General features: G+C 32.3%; 1 protein-coding gene across 1 annotated transcript in view; it reads right to left on the bottom strand.

Annotated features, from left to right (window-relative positions):
• LOC132739819 (trichohyalin-like) overlaps positions 1-27,498 on the bottom strand; it is a gene marked incomplete at its 3' end in the record, with an annotated part of 91,008 nt that overhangs the window by 28,064 nt on the left and 35,446 nt on the right. Inside the window, exons 3-7 of the mRNA XM_060727628.1 lie at positions 13,613-13,729; positions 7,434-7,565; positions 5,941-6,150; positions 2,265-2,372; positions 255-287 (exon numbers count right to left, since the gene is read on the bottom strand). Coding sequence (XP_060583611.1) covers positions 255-287; positions 2,265-2,372; positions 5,941-6,150; positions 7,434-7,565; positions 13,613-13,729 — 600 coding nt within the window. The remainder of the gene's footprint in view (positions 1-254; positions 288-2,264; positions 2,373-5,940; positions 6,151-7,433; positions 7,566-13,612; positions 13,730-27,498) is intronic.

Below are 27,498 nucleotides of genomic sequence, written 5' to 3'. Positions count from 1 at the left end.
ATTTTATTCACCAATTAACAAAACAGTGACAGTAAAAACAAACAACAACATCAGTCTCTGCCTGGCATGACAATAACAACCACAACAATAACAACAACAACACATGGTATTTAGGAATTGCATAAATATAATACAACTTAGGATAGATAAACATAAAAGTCTAACTACTTAAAACAATAAATCAAGAAGAACTTGAACAACTGGGGAAAAAAGGTCAAACAATATGGGTAGAACAATATTTATTATTTTAATACCTTTCTTTTAACCTTTCCTTTATGAATCAAGCGCTGTAAAACAGATGGAGACTAATGATTAAATCTATAGCTTCATATATCAACTAATGGTATTATATTCGGGTTCTGAAATGTTTTTTGTTACAAATCATATCATTTGTCTGATATAACATTATATTATTGTCAACTTAATTCATACAATAACCTAGATATTCCCTGTATATTTATCAACCTTTCTCAGTTTTCAATACTTAAAACAGTTTTTGCCAATTTAATGAGGAAATATTTTGTAATATGTCAGAGCCCATCTAAGAGTAAAAACACTTATTTTTACTTCCTTATATAGGAAATTTGCAATTACCAATAGTGGCAAAAAAATTAGGAATATAAAGTTTCAAATCAGAAACATAATAACAATGTAGTTATGTACCGGTATCTGACAATTTTCTAAATATGAAATAAGTACCTTACAATTAACTTTCTAGGTGTTTCTTGAAGCAATTTTCTACAGTCTCCACTGTAAATATCATTTTTGACTAGAAAATTGCTGCATATGATTCATACCCCCCCCCCCAACATGCTTTAACAGACGTTGGCTTGGAAAACTTATGAAAATAGGAGTTTTTGGAGAAAAGATAATTAAAGAGAATTTATCCTCATGAAAATAAAGGCAGCACAATTTGTACAGGTATCAACCTTATATAAAGTTTGTAATAGATACTATTGCCCATTTCAAATCAATGTTGGTTGTTACCTTATTTATTTCATCATTGTTGTTATAAAACAGTTCAATGTTTCTGGCAATGTCAGATTTGAGATCAATCTTTATATGAACAATTTTATTCATGACCTGTTATCATGTTTAGTGCAAGTTTAATAGAGCTGTTCCTATTGACATGAATACACAAAGTTCCATTACTGGACAATAGTAATCATGGTTCTATTCCTAGTTTGTTTCTCAAATTCTCATCTTTACAAGTGCAGTAATCTACCAAGACTTATAAATCCCCAGTTATTATTTTGATAAGGATCACAAGAGCTTATTTTTTTCAATATGTTCTTTGTAAGTTATAATGACATTGCCTGAATTTATAATTTTCACAACTGAATTTAATAATTTGACCAGTATTTTGAAAAGGACAACTGATATGCTGATATTACATCCAAAATATTAGAGCTGTGGACCTTGTACAAGAAGAATTTGAAATAAATAACAAATGACCCTAGATGCAATGCAAATTTTGACACCAGTCAAATAATCATTAGAAAAGTTGGAATGGACTACTAGATGATGCCAACTGAAAGAATTCTACAGGCTTGTTTGTTTGCATGTTTTTCTGGTTTTAACACAAATTTATATATAATTTGGTGATATCTTATAGATCCGCCTACTAAATGGTTTTCCTGGATAACCAGTGATTATCAATTTCTCTGCAAGTGACTACTAACCCTACATCATTTCTGTATCAGCCTTGAGAGACATATGACTATTAGACTTAATGTCCTAGATCAATTGTTGTCACAGGGAAATTATGTCTCAAGAGAGGATCACACCAACAACCTCTGCATTACTAATCTATTGAGGTAAGTTGGCATTACAGTACATCTGGTATTATATTTGGGTGACAGATTAAGTAAAATGGTTACTGACTCTGGTCCTGATTTATTTCTAATAACTACTTTTACTTTCTCATACAAAAATTGGTTAATATTGTAGTTACTAAATCAAGTTTACATCAAGCAATATAGCTTACAACTATTATGAATGGTCCCCTCATATCATAAGATAATACTTATTTCAGTATGATCCACATTTGGCAATCATAGGCTTATATTCATTGCAGTGGCCTACATTTAGCAATAGCTTATACTAACTGCAGTATAAAAATAAACTGGTCCACATTTGACAATCATTAAATTATACTTATTGCAGTGGTCTTCATTTGACAATGCCTCATACTGCAAAACAGAATAAGAATAAACTAGAACATATTTGACAATAGCTATAACTGATGTATTGTCGGTACTTACAGGTCCTGGTTTGGCAATTGCTAACTGACGTTCCATCTGAAGCCGTTCTTTAGCAGCTTGTTTTATGATTGACACCAGTTCCTCTTTCTCCTCATACATCTCAGAATTCTGTTCATAAAATGATGTAAAAACAAATAAATAAATAAATACTAATATTTTATGAACACAATGGTACATCAAATGTTTTGGCATTACTTGAATGCAGGCAGAAAGTGGCTTAATAAATGTTGCACCTGGTTTATTAAACTGTTTCCCCTATTATGGAAGTAAGAGGTTGGAGAATTTAAGAGGACAGGAGCAGCTATGGCTATAATCATATATTGTTATTTCTAACACTTTAATTTAGGACTAACACATACATCACTCTCATACAGTATGTAAAATTTTACTTTGAGAAGAGGAGAGATAAATTCTAAGCTCCATGGAAAATGAAGACATGCTAAACATAAAAATAATTAACATTTTAATATAATTTAGATGGAAATACAATCAATACAGAAAGAAGAAATTAAAGCAAAATTTGCATTCATAACATATCAATATGAGAAGAAATGTCAATATTTTAAATTGATTCAAAATATTTTGTTTCCGCTTTTTTGTAAATGTAGAATAGTTTCATTTGAAGGTAACTTCAAGGACTAACTGATGAATGGCAGCAAGAAATATGTCTACAACTAGGATTATTGTCTATATATCTGTAAAATCCGTTGTAATGATATTTCCCCTTGAGACACATTGATTGGTCACATCTGTTTGTTCTGCTAATGAGAAGCTTGTATGGAATCACTTTGTAAATAAAACATTAATTGTCTGATATACTTTGTAAGGAAGCAATTTAGTTTTCTAAGCAGTTGGGCTGAATAATATGTAGATAGATTCAAATGGCAAGTAGTTGGGATGAATTACATGTACTTGTAGTTGGGATGAATTTGAAGCAGTTGTGCTGAATTATATGTAGTTAGGTTATATTGGAAATAGTTGTGCTGAATTATATGTAGTTGGGGTAAATTATATGTAGTTATATTTATTTTATGTCCGTTAAAAAATATAACATTGAGCATCAGTCTGTGACAGTTTATAATTTACGTTAGTGAAATGGTTAGAGCAAAATTTTCATTTCATTTAGTTGTTGTCACTGTACCTGCTTCCTAAAAATTCAATACATCATAAAATGTTTATATAAGAAAAAGTATCTCATACCAATTTAATACTGTTACTTTACAATTTGTACTATTCAGTGACTGTATATATACAATCAAATTACAATAATTATATAGCCACAGAAAGTTAAGGGAGCTAATTACTACTATGACACAATATTTAGTGTATTGTTTATTGAAGAGTAGTCTCCTTCTAAAATAACAAGATCAGTACATAATGCTGCGTAATAAATCTATCATTTTATTGTAAACATAATGCAATGTTTAATGTTCAAGGTAAATTTTTGTTTGTTTTTTTGCTTGTTGGTTTTTACATTGCACAAACATATTGCAACTTTCCAGCTATACTGGTGGAGAAAGACCTCAGGTGCCCTTCCGTGCATTATTTCAGTCACAAATACCTGAGTAAAACCACTGACGTTCTGTAAGCTAGCTGGATAGCTTTCTCACATGAAAGAATCCAAAGTCCCTTTTTGGATTCGAACCCACAGAGGTGAGGGGCAAGTGGTCTGAAGTCAACAACCAATTGGCCCAGCCTTGGGGTCATAGTTTTTCTCTTTGTTTACATAGTAAACAATAATTTATTAGTTATCTTCATCTATTAAACACCAATTTGACCCTTGAACAATAATCTAAACAATCTTGGTGCAGAGTCAACTAGACAATTTTTCATGTGAAATATCTAAGCTTAAGCCATTGGGCTTTCAGAGAATAAGATTGTTAACAGTGTTACTGTATAAATAAGATTCATTTGACCAAAAGCAATTATCAACAACCTTGTAGGAAGTAGTAATGTTTAATGCCAAATATCTAGATCCTGTCCTTGTGGTTTCAGATTAGAAATTATCAGATTTTACTATGTACTTTATAATCTTATAAGGAAAACCCAGGACTCCCACCCACAATCCCCTGGTGGGATCATTTTGACCCTAGAGATATAATTCCAACAACTTCAGTAGGGGACCTCTAAATAATGTTACATTCCACATACCAAAATTCTGGGCTATGTCACTTTCAGACAGGTAAATTAATGAAATTTGTAATTTTAGCAACTAACTGGTATCATGATAGGGGACATTTAAATTACCAAGGATAATCCAAGGGTAGTTTGGTTAATAGCCAGGTATAAGTTTCAGAGAAGATATTGTTTTTCAAGAAATTGTTGACAACAACTCACTGATGCCGGATGAAGGGGAAGCACAATAGCTCACTATGAGCACATTGTACTCAGGTTTACCAAAAAGATACACTTTATTACTAATGTAAAAATAATTTTAATGAAATTCTTACCTTCAATAGCATTTCTATACGTTGAAGGATATCCATGATATTACATATATTAAGAATTCACAGAATTTTTACATATAAATCAGTTAACTGTCATTGTCTAACACTTGTCACACCATCTCTTTAGAACACATATTTTACTAGCTTACTGCTTAACTCATTTATATTTGATTGATTGTATTTATCCACTTTAAAATAAATCCTTCATTATCTAATTACAAAGAAGTACATAGACTCTTACTTCATGTTTTATTACATATCTTCCTAACTGTTAAAGCTTAATTTTGAATCAACCTTCCTGTTTACTTGTAATATGTTTTTTTTATGTTTTGCAGTATAAACATTCAAATACCTTCTTTAAACATGTATCTAACACAGGCAGTTGACAAATTTATTCATTGAGTCATATTGATAAGGGAACATAATGTTTATATTATAAATAGTAAAGTTTTACATAATCCATACATATCATATATACACTACACCAATAAGTTTCACCCATTTATGGTGGGTTTTTTTGTGTTTCTTTCATAATTTCCTTATTTCACCAAATAATTTTTTCCATGTGTATACATCCAAATAGAAAAAAAAATGTTTATGTTTCAATAGACACAAAGACCTTAAGGGTGCAAGTTGTATGTATATATATATATATATGAAATAATTGCCTGTCCCTGATCTATAATATAGATTACTATATCTCTAAGTACATAGATATATATGTCAACAAGACTGACTAATCTTAGGTGATAATATTTTTATAATTATTATACCGAAACTTTAACACATTCAAGGTTCTGTCTGGTGTAACACAGATAACATAAACTAACTTAATATTGTCAATTTGTAAGAAAATTGAACCTTAAAGTAAATATTTTTAAAACCAAGTCTTAATATTAAAATGGTAAGATAATTATCAACTTTCAACTGTCTTCTTTAAATAGTTTTCAAAATTAATGAATCTCATGTAATTAAATTATATATATCTACATGTGTATGTGTTCTATATCAATATGATAGCAAGTATGATAATAAAAGATAAATAAAATTATCTTTTTAGATACAAATTCGCACCAAATTTATGATATTGACAAACCTATTAAATTGATCTTTTGACTGACAGATATTAAATATAATAACTGCAATTTAAACTATTATATGTCATATTGTGAGAAATGATTAATCTATCAATTTATTCTATAATTTAATTAACATAATTATTCAAATACCTCAGGTCCAAGAAAATCAGCATTGCTTAGTTGGTCTGCCAGTTCTTGACATTTTTTCCGGAGTTCTTCAATTTCACGATCCTTGGCTAGCATTTGCTTGGCATGTTCAGCTAGATCTTTTGCTCTCTGGCGTGCAAACATTTTCTTCATCTGGTCAGTTCCGTGTACCCCACTTGCAAGCTGGCTCCCGGCTGCCATCTCCTTGGCTTTCTACATATTGTTTATAAATGTTGAATATAATTAATATTGTGTTTACTTTAAAGGTTGATGATTCATTAACACATTAGAGGGTGAATGTTTATATCAAACCATTTTTTGTAGTTATTTAACTTACCGGAATGTTTATATCAAATCATTTTTTGTAGTTATTTAACTTACCTTTAAGTAACAAAAAAATACAATTCATGAAATGTCAAAATAATGGAGATTATACAATGGGAAGTAACTCTTGAAATCTATGTTGGAAAGTGATGCAAGAGTTATCTGCACTCATTATTCAGATCAATAAAAATAAAGAATGATATTTTATATGATAAAAGTGATGGTTTTATGACCTTTAGATTATTAGTCCTATTTGCTGACAAATATGCTAAAACTAAACTACAAAAAAAATACTGAGTTATAATCCCTGACTTTCAATTTTTATTTTCCTTTTACAACAACCTCAATTATTTTGAAATTATTATCAATACCACATAAACACCATTTTTTCACGCAACAAAAAAATATAACAATATCAAACATCTACTCCAAACCGGGTAGAGACCGGACAATAAACGTGTGATATCACTAGTAAATCCTGGTCAAAATAGACCGGGAGAGACCGGGGATTACCGATAGGAGTACATCCCTCTATAAATAGATTTTCGGAATGTTTAGTTCATCCACTCATCATTCTATTTACAGCTTTCGGAAACATGTAAAACAATAACATACCATAATAACCAACTGTGTACTACAAAATGATAAATAAAAAACGCCGAAGAGCGCTAATTATTGACGGAAAAGGTTATTTCATTTTAAAATGTTTGCATTGCGAAATTCTCCAGTTCGCTATTCATTGAACATATCGCAACATTTCATTAATTAATAATCAAGCACCCTCATACCGATCGGAATGATCGGCTTTTATCATGACCGACTAAAAGGCTCGAGAAATTGCTGTCGCCCTTTCACAAAATCTGATTTCATTCCATAAAGGGTGCCGCGCTTCGGCGCGGACGCCTACAATTTAATAAGATATAGTCAAACCACTTGTTCAAGGTGACTTATTTTATGTCATAATTTGTTTTACCCAAACCTTGCTGCTTTAATCTTGCTTGATCTGGTCTAGCAGTATAACCAATATACGACAATACAAGTTTGACTGTATTGTATACTCTCAAAGTTTTCAAAGTCTGCAGTTTGATTTCTGAGGATACAGTATCCTCAGAAATCAAACTGCAGACTTTGAAAACTTTGAGAGTATGACATGAAAGAAACAAAGGTTTTACCTTCATATTTTCTTGTTGTAAATGTTTGGCCTTCTCTTCCAGCCGTCGTGCAATAGCAGCAAGCTCAGCATTACGTTTTTTTAATGTTTTAATCTTTTCTTCCAGTGGTTTTTTATCATCTTGCTTGCGTTTCTGTAAATTGAAATCATAATTTGATATTTTGCATACAAACTATCCTTAGTTTTTCCCAAATTAATATAAATAACCATTTATTGCATCTTTAAAATGCATTCTACCTAACTCTTATACCTTTTTTTTCACTTCCTTAACAACTCACTGAATGTCTGGTTACCTGAGTTTGAGGTGACCTTACCTGACAATAGTAATACACTGGACCCTGGTAGCCTGTTTTCAAATATGTAGATCAATAATATCAAAATCATACAAATAAATTTATGAAGCCTTATATTGACATTTAATCTACATTTTTGTTCTCTATTAGGTGTGGTGAAACAACTAAATAAGCTATCACAATAACTTTCTATCATCTTGGTGTTTATATATTTTAAATAAAACATTATACTTTATACCCTGACTTCACACAAAATTCTAACTTGGACAAACCTCAAATAAACCATTTTTTGCAAATGGACTTCATTTTGATCTTTTTTTCCATGGACCTACATAATTCAGTATACGGTAAATTACTACTGTATTTAAAATGATTGTGTGGTTAACACATCACCTTTAATCTAATGATATCTAGCAGCATGAGATCGAACCATTGTTTCCTTGAAAAGAAACTTTACACTAATTGCTCAGTACTGGTTGGTTCCAGGTTGTGTCTTTAGCTTATAGCTTCTTACACAATTGAACTACATGTATAATAAATTCTGTATAAACTAAATTATTAGTGGTCTAGTGTTTTACAATGAAGTTAATAACTACTCCATACCAAGGAATAATTAATTTCATTTACAGGAAATAAAGAACTGGTGACTTTAAATCTAGTGGGTTTTTTTTTTTTCATATATAAATAAAACATAAGGTTGATGAGTCACGGAGGCAGACAGATAAATGGTTGCCAAAATACGGAGATCATTGATTATATAGGAGAATATGCAGACACAAATTACAAGTATCAAATAAAGCTCATCTCCAGACTTGCAACAGACAGAAATAAGAACATGTAACTGGGGACTTATTTAATAGTATATTGATAAAATGCTGGCAAAAATGTAGAAACTAAATTATAGTACAAAATACTTTTATAATCATGGACAAATTTTAATATGATTAACTTTCAAAAAACATAAAGGATAAAATAAAGTCAGATATAAAGTCTGCTAGATTCTGTTTGAATGCTTAGTATATATGGCAATTACAGCAAAAATGGCTGCAATCATGTATCTTTTTACTTTCAAAAACAATTCTTTTAATTACTTTCAACACAATTCTATTAAGTTTTTACAAATTCCAAGTTAAAAAGGCAAAGCGCGAAAAACATTTCTTTCAAATATTGACCATGAAAATGCATTAAAGTCAGATAATTCAGCCATGTATTCATGATCATATGCAAAAATTCTAGTTGTAAGTCATGTCAGACTAAAGTTGTGTAATTCAGTGACTTTCCATCAGGGGCATTGTCAGTTTATGGTGCCAGTTTACGAAAACAAACAAATCTAGAACTGAAGTCAGGAAAGGGGCATAACTATATATGTTAAAGGCCAATAAAGAATAGCTGAGCTTGCTTGTGTCCCTTTATAAGAAATATTATGAGAGTTTTTCAGTTGCCTTGCTCATTGTAAAATTCTGATATTTAGGAACTTTATCAAAATGCTAATATGATCAGTCAAAATTCTGGTCAAAATGAAGGAAAAATGCCTGCTGCTGTTGATATATACAGTGTTTCATGACTGACATAACTTTGCACTTGCTGAAATTTAACCTTCACAGTGTGACAGTTATTAATTAGTAGGCAAGTTTTCAACAAGTATGCAAATCAGATTAAAACCTTTTAACATTCTTCTCTACTTAAATTACCTTAGATGGGGCAACAAACACATGTAGTCATGTCAATAAAACATGTTTTATCTCTTTAGTTTTCTTCTGTCACCTTCAACATACTTGTTAACAATGGATATGAACATTTTGTTGAAATTATGTGATATTTACTTTACATGAAATGATATTATGTAAATTTGTATCAATAAAAAGAACACAAAAGCGCATAAAGACTGACAATTAAGACAATTTCATATAATATTTTTGAATAACTAAATCTATAAGCCAGTATTTATAAGTGGTTTTTTTTCTGGGAGACAGGTCAATGGGGATATTAATACTTGGGGTAAAAAACTGATGTGATGATTGTATTGCCCTGCTGCAAATTTATAAATTTAATTTGTTGATTTAACAAAAGAGATATATATTAATTTGTTATAAAATATCTTGAGAAGTTAAACACCAATTTCCGTTTTTTGACACATGCTGCCTCAAATAATCTCATGTCATATTGAGTAAAACTTCTTACACAGAAACTTTATTCACAACTTCAAAAAAACATTATTGTTAAATCTTAAGACTTTCAGCAGCCATGCCACGGCTCTCTGAAAATCAACGTAATTAGGCTACTGGGATGGTGCAAGCAGGTGCTAGGGTTATGGACATTGCACAGCAGTTTGGCTGCTCTAGGCAAACAATTGATATTCTTAGTACATGGTTCGGTAATACTGGATCTGTTCATGATCGTCTGAGATCCGGTGCACCTCATGTGACGTCACTAAGGGACGGCCAAGTCATTAGGCTGAATCACCAACACAACTTTTTTTTTGAATGCTACAGCTACTGCTCGGCAGCTACGAGTCAATGCCCAAACTATCTGAAATCACCTTATGCAATCCCACATTCCAATTTGTGCCTGCAGACCATATACTGGTCAGATACCGAGATCCAGCCATATGGTCACAATGCTGGCCTGGGCACAGCTTTTCTTAAGCTGGACACGAAACCAGTGGGGTTGGGGTATTTTCAGCGATGAATTACGCTTGCCATTAGGTCATGCTGACTGTAGGGTACGAATTTATGGTCGCAGAAATGAACGTTTCGCACAATGTTGCATCCGGAAAAGGGATAGGTTTGGTGGGGGAAGTGTGAATGGGGAGGTATTATGAGGGATTAAAAGACCGAGCTTGTTGTTGTGCGCGGCAACCTTACAGCAGCTTAACTTTCCAACAAGACAATGCAACACCACACTCTGCGGGTTTAACAGCAAATTTTCTAGCTCGCAACCACATATCGTCTTGCCCTGACCCACTGTCTCCCCAGATATGAGTGAAGTATACATATAATTATAATCAAACTGACATAATTTCCTATAATCTAGACTTAAAGCATTTTATGTTTTCATCATTGTTTGTAATTGGAGTGTACTAACAGGTAAGAAGAGTATAATTGAGCAATTTTGATTAGGATGCTATATTTGGCAGGATGTGCAGTTCATGTATATATATACATACTTACAAACTAAAAGACATACCATGTATCATATCTAAAATCACTCTTTCAAAACATGCCGCATGTTTATATATTGCCTATATGGTAAAATATACACTGAATGAAAATTCAGCTACAAATTATTGACATAAAATATATATTAATTTACAAGCTGTTGCAATAAAATAACAGAATTGATAAAAATAAATATAGTATTGTTTGTGAGTTAAACAAATGGAACTGTTCTGTTTTATAATGCTGTTCACATGAAGTTGTTTTAGTACATTAGCAGTCAGCTGAGTACAATGAACCATCAAATGAACAGATATTGATTTAGTCTAATATACTCAAATTGGGTTTCCTCATCTATACTTTGCAATTAATGCAATATACAAATCAAATTAAATAGAAACACAAACTGTAAATCTAATTGTCCATTTTATTCATCGTGGAATACCCACATTTGATACATGTAACATAAAAAGTCATGTAAATGTTAATGGTTTGGCCATGGGTATCCAACAATGACTTTATTATGATGAGAGCATAAAGTTAAAGTGGGATAACTGTTAACTAAGTGTAGAAAGACCATGCTTTATATAATTTATTTTCTCATTTGGCAATGGTCTTCTATATTTTCACATGAAAAAATTGGGTTTGTTGGGTTACCCTCTCCTTTTCCTTAATACATTTCAAAGATAGGTAGGTGTAGTCTTCACTGCATTATCTGAGGTAAGTATGATTTGTGGTAAGTATGATTTGTGGTAAGTATGATCTGTGGTAAGTATGATTTGTGGTAAGATCTGTGGTAAGTATGATCTGTGGTAAGTATGATTTGTGGTAAGATCTGTGGTAAGTATGATTTGTGGTAAGATCTGTGGTAAGTATGAGTTGTGGTAAGGATGATCTGTGGTAAATATGATTTGTGGTAAGTATGATTTGTGGTAAGTATGATTTGTGGTAAGTATGATTTGTGGTAAGTATGATTTGTGGTAAGTATGATCTGTGGTAAGTATGATTTGTGGTAAGTATGATTTGTGGTAAGTAAGATTTGTGGTAAGTATGATTTGTGGTAAGTATTATTTGTGGTAAGTATGATCTGTGGTAAGTATGATTTGTGGTAAGTATCATTTGTGGTAAGTATCATTTGTGGTAAGTATGCATAAGTATGATTTGTGGTTAGTATGATCTGTGGTAAATATGATTTGTGGTAAGTATAAGGTTTTTCAAGGATCAGACTCCAGATGTCAGCATTACATATCTTGGTAAATGTCTTTACATACAAGGCCACAAATTTTTACACAATGTTGACTATGTATCACTGTGTAGAAGATATAGTAAAAGAGATTGCAGAAAGTGTCAATTAAACTATATAACAACTACATGTTGATGGCCTTCAGTCATTATAAGTACAACTACATGGCCACAGTACGGGACCTTTAAGGCTCTTATTAAGTAACATTATGATAAGATCTGTAAAATTTAATGTAAAGTGAACAAACATCTGCACTTGTTATAAACTATAATTATACAATGCATGTACAGTAATTATACTTTATCAACAGATTGATTTTTTCAATGGAAAGTTTCAACATATTTACTTTTGAGAGCCTTTGAATATGGGTGGCTTCTCAATTGAAAAAAATATGCTGGATTTTTCCCAATTTAATCAGTGAATTTCTCAAAATAATAAATGTCTTGGATACATTTAAGGGAATTTCAATGATAAATCAGTGCCTTCACACCCTAGGGTGAATTAATGAACAAGAATGTTCACCTTTTTAAGGCCTTTAAGGATAAACAACCTTTGTACTATAAATAAGGAATGAGGGAGTTTTTGTTTGCTTTTTTTAAGCCATTCCACTTTTTGCCCAATATTTGACAAAAACTTGTGCTTAATTTTCCCAAAAGGAAAGGCCACAGCCTCATTCCTATTTCTGGAGAGAAGAAAAAACACCTACTTGCTGCAATGGTATTTAGGATTATGCTCCATAAAATGAGATACGGCTAATTAAAAAATATTCTAATTATATGTCAGGTGTAAATGCATGATGCTTTTTGTAGTGTCAACAAGTTTTTGTGTTGTCACGAACTTCACTGTACGATGACAAACTGCCTTTTACAACAAGTTTCAACTACTGTTATAATATATTTATAAGATGGCCTTAAGCCAAAACTGAAGCATTATGTGATGTTTTTTTTTTTCTTTTCAGGCATAGATACTTTTCTATTGATTAACAGCATTGGCATTTAATCTGGAATATTTTAGTCAGCTTCATACCCCCATAAATGATATCTATAGCATAGACAAGTCATGCTACCAAAACATAACAATCTTTTTAAAGAATATCACCAAGAAGTCAGACACTGAGAATCAAATCGAAGACCAATCTAACTGATAAATAAATGCTGAGGCATCCGATGACAAATTTCCATCAATGTCTGCGAGTGGTTCTCAAAATCCATGGCTTTGTTCAATCTCTGCTGCATGTATATTGAGTGATTTGTCCAGTAGACTGCTAACTGTTTTAAAATCACAAACCCTCCAGTTCATCCACTGAGAATAATATCTCAGTTATTCCTCAGCTCATGACACTTTATCATGTGTGCTGTCAACCAAACAGCAGCCCCTTTAGTATACAGTGCCCTGACAATTGCTACACAAGAGTTAGGAAAGATATTCATCCAACACACTTATCCTACTTCTACATTAATTAATACAACATAATAATTATAATACTTACAAGTGTTTCATTTTCAGTTTTAATGAGAGCAATTTTACGCTCCAATCTCTGGGTCTGTGTCTGTAGTTCTGTGACTTTCTTTTGTAACTGACGATCCCTCTCTTCTTGTTTACGATTCTGAAAATATATGTATCAACACACAATGTAATATATAATAATTACTTCGTAAAATAATTATGAAGATCTCATACTTAAAGTCTTGTCTTAACAAACAATTTAATTTTGAAAATTGGCAGTTGAGTCCAAATAACTTTTTTTCAGTTGCTCAATGTTAGACGACAAGAGGTCATGAATTAATTAAAACTTTATAGTCAACAACCATGTATATTCATGTGTAAGATAGTGATAGTGGTGAGTCCTACAATAGTTTATATAATATAATGTGTATCATTTAATCCCTGCATTCATTTTCAACATATTCTGTGAGTGACCTCTTCAATGAATTTATCTACACATTTTAATAACTTATAATGTTAATATTGATCAAACAAAGTGATCATTTTTATTCTTCATTTACCTTTCATCATTATTCGACCTTCCAAAGAAACCAATATTTATGTGAAACTATATCAAACATTTATTTTGTAGTTCTTCTATTAATTAGTAACAAAATATATGATGTATTTTAGAATAATTATACTAAAGTGACGTACTGTACATTGACCAGTTATCTTTTAAACTACTGAAGTAACCATTAATACTTAACTAGTACAATAATGGAAGTAATTAAGAACAATTTGATATAATTAAAAGCACCTTAAACCTCTCTGGTGTTGCTGGACGATCACATGACCTTAAATTCCAATAATCTCCGAGGGCAAACCCTCGAGGTTCCTCATACCTGTCCTCGTAATCATTATAACTAGGTGTCCTCTCCCTTTCTTTCATTAACTCCATTATCTTATATATAAGCTATACAGCCTGTGTGTGACCATTTAATCTATTATAACAATATAATTATACATGTACATCAAAACCAATTCTTTACACTCATTCAACCAAAAGAATAAAATATCTGATTATTCAATTAACTATTTTTTCATTTTTGGTAACTCAATATGCTTTTGCTTCTGCATTTTAAGCATAACACTACAGGATTACATCCATTATAACTTGGAAATGTTCGCAAAATAACTTTTGTTTCAATTGTAACAGTTAATCACATTTTGAACACTCTTTTTATCCATATATACTTTCTATCTATACTATATACAACACCTAGATCATGCCTGGGTTATGGTAGTAACAGTATCTAAATTTCCATGAATTATTTATTCATGTTATATTACACACATCTGTCTTAATTCTGATCAACTATATACATCTCAGTGTCATCAAACATGTGTATTTTACCACAAATTAACAACCTAAATATTTCATACATCTCTTAATGGCAAACACTAACTTGTTTATATTACCGCTGAAGGTTTTACCAGTTGTAATTAAATGATACAACATTAAACGTGGTTGTGATGTTTTTGCTACGTTTGGCTGATAGATGAAATCTGACATGGACAGTGTCTGTCACATGAAATATTATACTGTAACAATGTAACAAAATGATGGGCATGTCACTGAAAAATCTCTTTCAAGCTGCATAATTAATGTAGCCTTGTCGCAAAACATCAAATGCTTCTGTCTTACTCTCAACAAAAATGTTTTGTACCAAAAAAAGATTTAATTCTTTCAATATTGTAGGGTCCAAAGTGTTAAAAGTGATATATCTATACCAAGGTTACATTTCCACCCAAAGTTATCAATCTTTATTATATCAAAAAACAACATGCATTCAGAGAGACAATTTCAACAAGATTCAATTTCTATTTAAATAGATTTTTTTTAACATTCCTTAGTGTTCAATTAAATTTCCATGTTTATTTCCTGATGTTTATTTCCATAAGTTACTGCACAATATAAGCCTAATAAGCTCTGTCCTATTTCAACACATTCAAATAAGTAAGTCATGAAGATTTTTTAATATCTCGTTATGTTTTATATGACAACACTGATTAAAAATTGCTTCATACATTAACACACGGTCCTAGCTTCCTGTACCGCCACCACATAGATAGGTTGTGGTTCTACCGATTCACTTTTATCCGGTTGTGCATTTTTACTTCTGTATGTTAAAAAGGTATTCCAGCATAACCAGACTGATATAACACCGATGAGTAACCCTAATGCACACAGAAGATACACAAAAAGATAATATTCTATGCCATCCATATTCTTAGTATAACAACAGAAATATCTATCAAATTCAAACACACACTTTGGCTGTAACCTAGTCTAGTTATCAACATTTTAACATCCTTTTCCAGTGGTTTTTAACTTGAAAGATACTCATCAAATTACCTGTCAACCATCAATCATAAATACAGTTATTGCCCTTAAACCAAATTTTAGCAATTTTTACAAGTTAACTTATAAAAATTGATTAAAAATCAATTGACCTTTGACCGCATTCTTGACTTTTAAATACCTGACTGTAGTAAAAATTTCAAACTTCTATCATAATAATTATTGGATTTATTTAGCAAATCACTCCTTTTAAAATATTTTCTCTCCCAATTTCCCCAAAAGATTTACAATATTTATATTCATATATTTCACGACTGAGAGACCATCAGACCTTGATTTTCACACACATTATATGACATGTTTAATCCAGCTTTGAAGCTTGCCTTTTCATTGTTGACACTTTTATAATACCAAAACTCAAATAAAGCTTCACTTTGCAATTTAACCAAAATTTAAATTCTTAAAACTTAGTGATATCAAATTTTCATACAAAATCAAAAACAAAAAATCAAAACTATAAACTTCATTGGTCATTATAATAAAATGTCCTACAGCAAAATTTTACATTACAATTTACAACAATCACAACACTGTATTTGTTGATACAAAAATGTTAACATGGATTTTTATAAGATAAATATGTGATATCATCGTGTTGTAATGAGACTCCATTAGAAGTTTTTACATGTTGAACAGGCAATCACTGTGAATATACTAGTACAAAATAAATCTTGTGGACTATAGTCAGGTAACGGTGCCCTAATTAGCTACCAGCAACCATGTTTTCTCAAATAACACTAGGACTGTTTACTTCTATGGGAAGGGAAGCAAATCCTTGTCACAAAAGTTTTCATTAATTGTACTTCAAATGTTGCAATACTACAGAGCATAATGGTTGGTTCAAGACAGATATGACAACGAATATTATAAACAGAAATAAGGCTTCAAATGAAACTTATTGAAAACCTAGTTGTATAGACATTAACGGTATACCAAGCTTTCCCAAATGTACAGTCTGACATGAAATTGACTGTATAATATATCTAACATTACTGAGGCCACAGTCCAACATGAAATTGACTGTACAATGTATCTAACATTATTGAGGCCATAGTCCAACATGAAATTGACTGTACAATGTCTCTAACATTACTGAGGCCACAGTCCAACATGAAATTGACTGTACAATCTCTCTAACATTACTGTGGCCACAGTCCAACATGAAATTGACTGTACAATGTATCTAACATTACTGTGGCCACAGTCCAACAAGACATTGACTGTACAATGTATCTAACATTACTGTGATTAACATGAAATTGACTGTACAATGTATCTAACATTACTGTGGCCACAGTCCAACATGAAATTGACTGTACAATCTATCTAACATTACTGTGGCCACAGTCCAACATGAAATTGACTGTACAATATATCTAACATTACTGTGGCAGTAGTCCAACATGAAATTGACTGTACAATCTATCTTACATTACTGTGGCCACAGTCCAACATGAAATTGACTGTACAATGTATCTAACATTATTGTGACCACAGGTCCAACATGAAATTGACTGTACAATGTCTCTAACATTACTGAGGCCACAGTCCAACATGAAATTGACTGTACAATGTATCTAACATAATTGAGGCCATAGTCAACACATGAAATTGACTGTACAATGTATGTAACATTATTGTGACCACAGTCCAACATGAAATTGACTGTACAATGTATCTAACATAATTGAGGCCATAGTCCAACATGAAATTGACTGTACAATGTCTCTAACATTATTGTGACCACAGTCCAACATGAAATTGACTGTACAATGTCTCTAACATTACTGAGGCCATAGTCCAACAAGACATTGACTGTACAATGTATCTAACATTACCGTGGCAACAGTTCAACATGAAATTGACTGTAAAATTTATCTAACATTACTGAGGCCACAGTCCAACATGAAAGTGACTGTACAATGTATCTAACATTACGGTGGCCACAGTCCAACATGAAATTGACTGTACAATGTATCTAACATTACCGTGGCCACAGTCCAACATGAAATTGACTGTACAATGTATCTAACATTACCGTGGCCACAGTCCAACATGAAATTGACTGTACAATGTATCTAACATTACCGTGGCCACAGTCCAACATGAAAGTGACTGTACAATGTATTTAACATTACTGTGGCCACAGTCCAACATGAAATTGACTGCACAATGTATCTAACATTACCATAGCCATAGTCCAACATGAAACTGACTTTACAATGTATCTAACATGATTGTGGCCACAGTCCAACATGAAATTGACTGTACAATCTATCTAACATTATTGTGGCCACAGTCCAACATGAAATTGACTGTACAATCTATCTGACATTACTGAGGCCACAGGCCAACATGAAATTGACTGTACAATGTATCTAACATTACCGTGGCCACAGTCCAACATGAAATTGACTGCAAAATCTATCTAACATTATTGTGGCCACAGTCCAGCATGAAATTGACTGTACAATATATCTAGCATTATTGTGGCCACAGTCCAACATGAAATTGACTGTACAATCTATCTGACATTATTGAGGCCACAGACAACATGAAATTGACTGTACAATGTACAGTAAAAACTCTGAAAACCGGACCCTCTGAAAACCGGAATCCTCTGAAAACCGGACCATTTTAAAAGTCCCGTATTTTCTCCCTATATGTTCATTGAAAAAAAAATCCTCTGAATACCGGAACCTCTGAATTCCGAAAACCGGACGATTTTCTATGGTTTCTAATGCTAAACATGAATTAAAAATCCTCTGAAAACCGGACAGCAAATTAAAGTGTCAACTTTCTGTGTATTTTAATGTAGATCTCAACATAATCTCAACAGGTGACATGTTCAAATACCAGGTAATGGTCATCTCCTTTTATCTATGCAGGTGTGAAAACACTTGTCAGTGTATGTTAATTTCTTATTGTCAATTAAATTATAGCTCTTTCATCATATTTGTGTTTTTCCTCAGGTAGATTTAATTTTTCAAAAATGTTTTTAATGTGTTATGATTTTTTTTAATATAAAAGGTCTAAAAGAGTTCAGAAACTGTTTTTAAAATGATTCCTGTTTTGCTTTAAATTTTGATCATGAAGTTATCTTTGTTTTGATATCAATTATAGGCAAAAATAGTAATACTAAATAAATACCATTAATAACATATTTCAAAGCTAATGAAAAAGATATGTTGTTTTTATTTCTGATTTTCTGAATTATATTCATGGATTTGCATAATAAAATTACTTAAGACATGTATTGCAAAAAGAACTTAAAATATGACTTAGACAAAAGGGTTGAAAAGTAAATACAAAATGATTGAACAAAGTCATTGTTCAAACACATCATAATTATCAATGAATGTATAAAACCTCTGAAAACCGGAATCCTCTGAAAACCGGACTTTTGGTCAAGTCCACACAGGGTCCGGTTTTCAGAGTTTTTACTGTATCTAACATTATTGAGGCCACATCCCAACATGAAATTGACTGTACAATGTATCTAACATTATTGTGACCACAGTCCAACATGAAATTGACTGTACAATCTATCTAACATTACTGACGTCATAGTACAACATGAAATTGACTGTGCAATCTATCTAACATTACTGTGGCCACAGTCCAACATGAAATTGACTGTGCAATCTATCTAACATTATTGTGGCCACAGTTCAACATGAAATTGACTGTACAATCTAACTAACATTACTGAGGTCATAGTACAGCATGAAATTGACTGTACAATCTATCTTACGTTACTGTGGCCACAGTCCAACATGAAATTGACTGTACAATCTATCTAACGTTACTGTGGCCACAGTCCAACATGAAATTGACTGTACAATCTATCTAACATTACTGAGGTCATAGTCCAACATGAAATTGACTGTACAATCTATCTAACGTTACTGTGGCCACAGTACAACATGAAATTGACTGTACAATATATGTAACATTACTGAGGCCACAGTCCAACATGAAATTGACTGTACAATGTATCCAACATTATTGTGGCCACAGTCCTACATGAAATTGACTGTACAATCTATCTAACATTATTGTGACCACAGTCGGACATGAAATTGACTGTACAATCTATCTAACATTACTGACGTCATAGTACAACATGAAATTGACTGTGCAATCTATCTAACATTACTGTGGCCACAGTCCAACATGAAATTGACTGTACAATCTATCTAACATTACTGAGGTCATAGTACAACATGAAATTGACTGTACAATATATGTAACATTACTGAGGCCACAGTCCAACATGAAATTGACTTTACAATCTATCTAACATTATTGAGGCCACAGTCCTACATGAAATTGACTGTATAATATATCTAATATTATTGAGGCCACAGTCCAACATGAAATTGACTGTACAATGTATCTAACATTATTGTGGCCACAGTCCTACATGAAATTGACTGTACAATCTATCTAACATTATTGTGACCACAGTCGGACATGAAATTGACTGTACAATCTATCTAACGTTACTGTGACCACAGTTCAACATGAAATTGACTGTACAATCTATCTAACATTACTGAGGTCATAGTACAACATGAAATTGACTGTGCAATCTATCTAACATTACTGTGGCCACAGTCCAACATGAAATTGACTTTACAATCTATCTAACATTATTGAGGCCACAGTCCTACATGAAATTGACTGTACAATATATGTAACATTATTGTGGCCACAGTCCAACATGGAGTTAACTGTAAAATATATCTAACATTATTGAGGCCACAGTCCAGCGTGAAATTGACTTTACAATGTATCTAACATTACTGAGGCCACAGTCCAACATGAAATTGACTGTACAATATATGTAACATTATTGTGGCCACAGTCCAACATGAAATTGACTGTACAATCTATCTAACATTACTGTGGCCACAGTCCAACATGAAAGTGACTGTACAATGTATCTAACATTACCGTGGCCACAGTCCTACATGAAATTGACTGTACAATCTATCTAACATTATTGTGGCCACAGTCCAACATGAAATTGACTGTACAATCTATCTAACATTATTGTGGCCACAGTCCAACATGAAATTGACTGTACAATCTATCTAACATTACTGTGGCCACAGTCCAACATGAAATTGACTGTACAATCTATCTAACATTACTGAGGCCACAGTCCTATATGAAATTGACTGTACAATGTATCTAACATTACCGTGGCCACAGTCCAACATGAAATTGACTGTACAATATATCTTATATTATTGAGACCATAGTCCAACATGAAATTGATTGTTTATCTAGATTTACTGAGGTTACAGTCAGACATTAGTCTAGCCTAACAGTGGCCACAGTCTGACATGAAATATTGATTGTTTATCAAGCATAACTCAAGGGGCTAATGTCAAACATTAGATAAATTGTATCCCACGCTGTTTTTCTTTAGCTTTACATGGGCTACAGTCAGACATGAAATTGACTGTTTACAGTCAAACATGAAACAGTCAAACTGACTGTTATATTGAGCCTTACTGCAGTCCACAGTCTATATAAAACCAATCATACTAGAGCTACTTTGACAGGTAAATACAAGAACCGGTTGAACCGGGTGATGCTCCCCGAAAAGGTTTTGAACAGAGGAAAGTATAAAAAAAAAAACAAAGGGCAATTACTCCAAAATTAGACAAGGCTTTGTTTAGCTTCTTTAAGCATTGCAGTTCTATCCAATGATATCTATCTACCTACAAAGTTTCATGTTGATATCTCTAATAGTTTTAGAGTTATATCCCGGAAAAATAGTAAAAATAAACAAAGGGCAATAACTTCAAAATAAGGCAAGGCAGAGTTATGATTTTTTAGCACTGCACTTCTACCCAATGAGACCTATCTATCTACAAAGTGTCATGTTGATATCTCTTATAATTCTAGAGTAATGTCCCAGACAAGATCAAAGTGTCAAAATAAACAAAGGGCAATAACTCCTAAATAAGGCAAGGCAGAGTTACGGTTCTTGTGCACTGCACACCTACTTAATGAGATCTATCTACCTACAAAGTTTCATGTTGATACCTCTTGTTGTTTCAAAATTATGTCCCGGACAAGAAAAGCGGATGGACGGATGGACAAGACGGCGACTATATGCTCCCCGATAATTTTCGGGAAGCATAAAAACACTGAATGCCTGTACTTCTTGAGTAGCATATTCACCAGCTTGATACAAGTGTTAACCTGTCATGGCCTGTCCAAATATTGCCTTGTACTATATAAACTTTTCACCTGGTATAGTGACTAATGACATATACACTGTACTAGTACACTGGCTAGTTTATGTCCAAATTGGTCATATTACCACAAAAAGCAATTGTCTGTCATCAAATATAGCTAAAAAGATATTTAAAGCAAAATGCCTTCGGATGAGTAAAAAAAAAATTTAAAAATGTATTGTACAGCTATTTTAACTTTCAAAGGGAGAAAAGGGTTTACTGCCCTAAATTTCTTATATGGACTTGTCCATCTTTCAATCTGAACAAACCCATTCATCATTTTCAGGGAAACTTAAAAAATTAGTCATGACCTAAGTAAACAGTGCAGACCATGATCAGGTAATTACTAAAAATAGTTGGCTTCAAAATCAAAATCCATGCCAAAGTTATTTGTCTTTGAAAGTGACCTAAAATTATGATCTGCAAGCCATGTATGAAGATTTTAGTATTTAGTGGATTCTTTGGTAGTTGTGAATTATCATGCATCAGAAATTTTTCAAAGTATGCCTTATAATCCATGATATTGTCATGGGGTTGGATAATGACCCACAGTCATTTGTGTTGTTGCACTAGAATATGTTCACTATTTATGAAGAATTAACTTTGCCTTAAGATTTTTTAACTTCACAAAGGGCTTATATATTCTAAAAAAAAATCAAAGCTTAGAATGTTACTGTCAACTATGATTTTACAGACAATTACTTTTCTTAGAATACTTGCCAAGCTAATAAACAATCTTTAAAAAAAATTTTTTTCACATTTGTGTATTATATAATTAATAATTGTGATTATTTGATTTACACACATCTCAATTTTTTTCATTTTCTTTCCAAGAAATCTCTATAAACATGTATATTATAATGACATGTATATATATAAATACATATGACAGTTTTTTAATTAGCAACATTCTGTCACAAGCTGAAACATTATATACAGATGTCTCTATATATATACACATATATATCTTATATATCATCTTACTGAATATAAACTAACATATGTTAAAGCAGCCTGGTGACTTGGGAAAATCCAGTGCTTTTTCATGTTAAGCAGAGTGCCATCAGAAGAACTAGGAAAACTGTCATTGACAACAATTTAGAAACAGTAATTACTAAGGGGGGAAATTATGTAATAGGTATATTTTTTTGGAATGGGACCAAAATGGACCCTGGACTAAAGCCCTAAAAAACACTTTCAATTGACAACAAATGTAATCTTTTATCACATAATATCATAGTCATATAACATCATGAACAAGCAATTATCATAGTATTGCAAGCAATCCATAAGTCCCCTACCGGTTAGAACCCCATCAACATTCTGAAGGGCCATTGGCCATTCACTAATGTTTCAATTTTTCTATATTTTAAGTAAATTTGTTGGAAAATTTCTTTAAAAGTGATCACAGAAAACAGTTTTTATGAACAGACAGACAGACGGACTGAAGGACACTCTAAAGTTAATATTTGAAACATCCCTGTTACCAAAATATAACATTTTTAAAAGCAAAATTCTTAAAGAGGAGATAACTCTTGAATATTAAAGATGCAATTTCATAAAAAAATTTCAGCTCTTTTTGACTAATCACAAATAAAGTGATATTTTGTTTTAAGCCTATTTGTTGCCAAGGCAACCAATATTTTTTCAAAATAGGGAGAACAGATAAGACATGCATAATCTCAAGATTGCCATCTACCCATGTGTCAAGTTTCATAAAAATATTTCCAGTACTTTTTGAGTTATCACTGGATTCAGTGTATGTGTAAAATTTGCCATATTTTCAGTCTATGTGTTGCCATAGCAACCAGAATTTTCAAGATAGGAAGAAAAGAAAAAGACGTGCATAATCTCCAGACTGCCATCTACCCATATTACAAGTTTCATAAAAATATTTCTATTACTTTTTGCGTTAACACAGGATCCAGTTTATGTATAAAATTTGCCATATTTTCAGTTTAGTTGTTGCCATAGCAACCAGAATTTTCAAGATAGGAAGAAAAGAAAAAGACGTGCATAATCTCCAGACTGCCATCTACCCATATTTCAAGTTTCATAAACATATTTCCAGTACTTTTTGCGTTATCACTGGATCCAGTTTATGTGTAAAATTTGCCATATTTTAAGCCTATTTGTTGCCATAGCAACCAGAATTTTCAACATAGGAAGAAAAGAAAAAGACGTGCATAATCTCCATACTGCCATGTATCCATATATCAAGTTTCATAAAAATATTTTCAGTACTTTTCAAGTTATTGCGGGATCCAGTTTTGTGGACGGACGGACTGACGGACTGACAGACAGACAGACAGACTGACAGACGGACAGGCAGACAGACAGACGGACAGACAGACGGACGGAGGGTAAACCTAAAGTCCCCTCCGGTAAACCGGTAGGGGACTAATAATTGCAAATTCTAACACAACCAACAATTTTCCCTATTGAACATAGAAGAACAGAAAGTGTCTGTTATTATGTTATAAAATCACTGTTTGACGTTCTATATTTAGACAAGTGATGTAATCATTATACACGTGATGTAACCACTAAAAATGTGACGCGCTGATAATATGTAGGGAAACAAATCAGGTGCAATTTCGCTTAATATCAGATACGGCAGCATTCATTTGTTGATTTCGTGTTAGAATCGAAATAATATATCCAAATCGGTGATTTTATTGCTTGATAAAATCACTGTTTGTAGTTCTGATGTGCATCATTATATCACGAGGGCCCTCGTGATATAATGATGCACATCCGAACTACAAACAGTGATTTTATTGAGCAATAAAATCACATGTTGGGATATGTTATTTCTTAAATTGTGGCAATATTTTAATTCTAAATTTAACAAAAAGAAATTAAAGAAATAATTAATGGTAAAATAGATTACACTGAAATATGATGAGTAAAAGTTATCAATTTAAGCTATTTTATCATATTTGAATAACAAGCATATTTGTAAAACTGATATATCTGACCATATGATACAAATCATATGATTGAAGTTTTTGAGTAATCATTATATACCTCAGACTAAATTTAGTATCTTCGCTTTATTTCACCGTCCCTCAATATGATCGACCAGTGTCTGAAGCAAATGATCTCTTATAGTAAAAGCCGTTCTTTTAAGATATACATGTATGTATATATTAATATCCAGATTGACTGAAATAATCATCAACAAGCAATTATCATAGTATTGCAAGCAATCCATAAGTCCCCTACCGGTAAGAGCCCAAGCAACATTTTGAAGGCCCATTGGCCATTCACTTAGGTTCCTAATTTGTTGAAAAAGTTCTTTAAAAGTGATCACAGGAAACAGTTTTTATGTTCAGACAGACAGACTGAAGGACACTCTAAAGTTATTTTTTAAACATCCCTGTTATCAAAATATAACATTTTTAAAATCCTATCATGATTGAAGAAGTTGGAGTAAAAATTACCAATTTCTCAAAAAAAAGTCTAAGTTCAAAAGGGGCATAATTCTGGAAATAGTCTTGCTAGAGTATTGAACACTCACAAATGTTGAGTGATAATAAGAAACATTTATATGAAGTTTGAAGTAGATACATTCAGAGAAAGAAGTTATTAAAAAAACAATGTTTTTTTCATGAAAATTTTAAGTTCAAGGGAGGTAATTCTAATAAATTTTGTGCTAGAGTTGTAAACCTTGTCACATATGATGTGGTTGATGACAAGCAACTTATATTTAAAGTTTGAAGAAAATACCTTAAGAAATAAAGAACTTATAGTGAAAAAACTTAAAAACTAGAATCAGAAATCTTGAAATTCAGTCTATTTGTTGCCATAGCAACCAGAATTTTCAACATAGGAAGATAAGGAAAGGATGTGCATAATTTCCATACTGCCATCTACCCATATGTCAAGTTTCATAAACATATTTTCAGTACTTTTTGTGTTATCACTGGATCCAGGTTATGTGTAAAATTTGCCATATTTTCAGTCTATTTGTTGCCATAGCAACCAGAATTTTCAACATAGGAAGAAAAGAAAAAGACGTGCATAATCTCCATACTGCCATCTATCCATATATCAAGTTTCATAAAAATATTTTCAGTACTTTTTGCGTTATCGCGGGATCCAGATTATGTGTAAAATTTGCCATATTTTCAGTCTATTTGTTGCCATAGCAACCAGAATTTTCAACATAGGAAGAAAAGAAAAAGACATGCATAATCTCCATACTGCCATCTATCCATATATCAAGTTTCATTAAAATATTTTCAGTACTTTTTGCGTTATCGCGGGATCCAGTTTTGTGGACGGACGGACTGACGGACGGACAGACGGACTGACGGACGGACAGACGGACAGACGGACGGAGGGTAAACCTAAAGTCCCCTCCGGTAAACCGGTAGGGGACTAATAAATTATAAACTTACTCTTGGATGATTTGGAAGTTCCCTTGTGGGTGTAACATGTTCCCTAGTTGGTGTAACATGTTCCCTATTTGGTGTGACATGCTCCCTAGTTGGTGTAACATGTTCCCTAGTTAAAGGTATATTTTTTGGTGTATATGTACCATGTTCCCTAGTTGGTGTAATGTTTTTCCGAGTAGGTGTGACACGTTCCCTAGTTGACATAACATTTTCCATTGATGGAGAAACAAATTCTCTTGCTTGTGGAACATGTTTTCTTACTTGTGGAACATTTTCTTGTCTTGATGGAACATGTTCTCTTGGACTGAGATAATGTGATGCCAGAATTTGGTTATGCTCTGGAACATAATCCAGACGAGCATATGGTCGTTCTATAGGTTCATCAGGGTAATTTGACGGCCCGTCATATCGTGATCGTCTAGGTCTTTCCATGTAATATTCCATTTTACTTCCAAATTGACATTAGGGTACTTAAAAAATTTCAACCGGATATTTCGTTTTTATATACTAAGCAATTAAACTATTTCAAGTCTTACTGGAATGCCTTCAAACCTTGTATTTTCACAGTTGTTATTATAAGTCGATAATAACCAGGATGACTTACATGTCAGGGACTACAAGCTTGTTTTCACTGTTAATGTTTACAAAATGATGAAATTTGATAGAAATGCTGGAAACATGTAAACCAATGCTACATATTATATATATTCGAAATGTAAATTCATTTAAGAGACAAAATATGTAATTGAGGTTTGATTTTTCAAAATGTGTGTAGAATATGCACAAAAATGCATAACGTGCTTAGAGTGTTATTAAATAAATAAACATTACTTATGGTAAATAATGATTAGGAAATCACCTTGAA

This window comes from Ruditapes philippinarum, unplaced genomic scaffold (genome assembly GCF_026571515.1).
Source record: "Ruditapes philippinarum isolate M1 unplaced genomic scaffold, ASM2657151v2 ctg5447_1_1_1_1, whole genome shotgun sequence".
NCBI classification, from domain to species: Eukaryota; Metazoa; Mollusca; class Bivalvia; order Venerida; family Veneridae; genus Ruditapes; species Ruditapes philippinarum.
The sequence above is the reverse complement of the archived record's forward strand: the minus strand, read 5'-3'. Positions and strand labels throughout refer to the sequence as shown.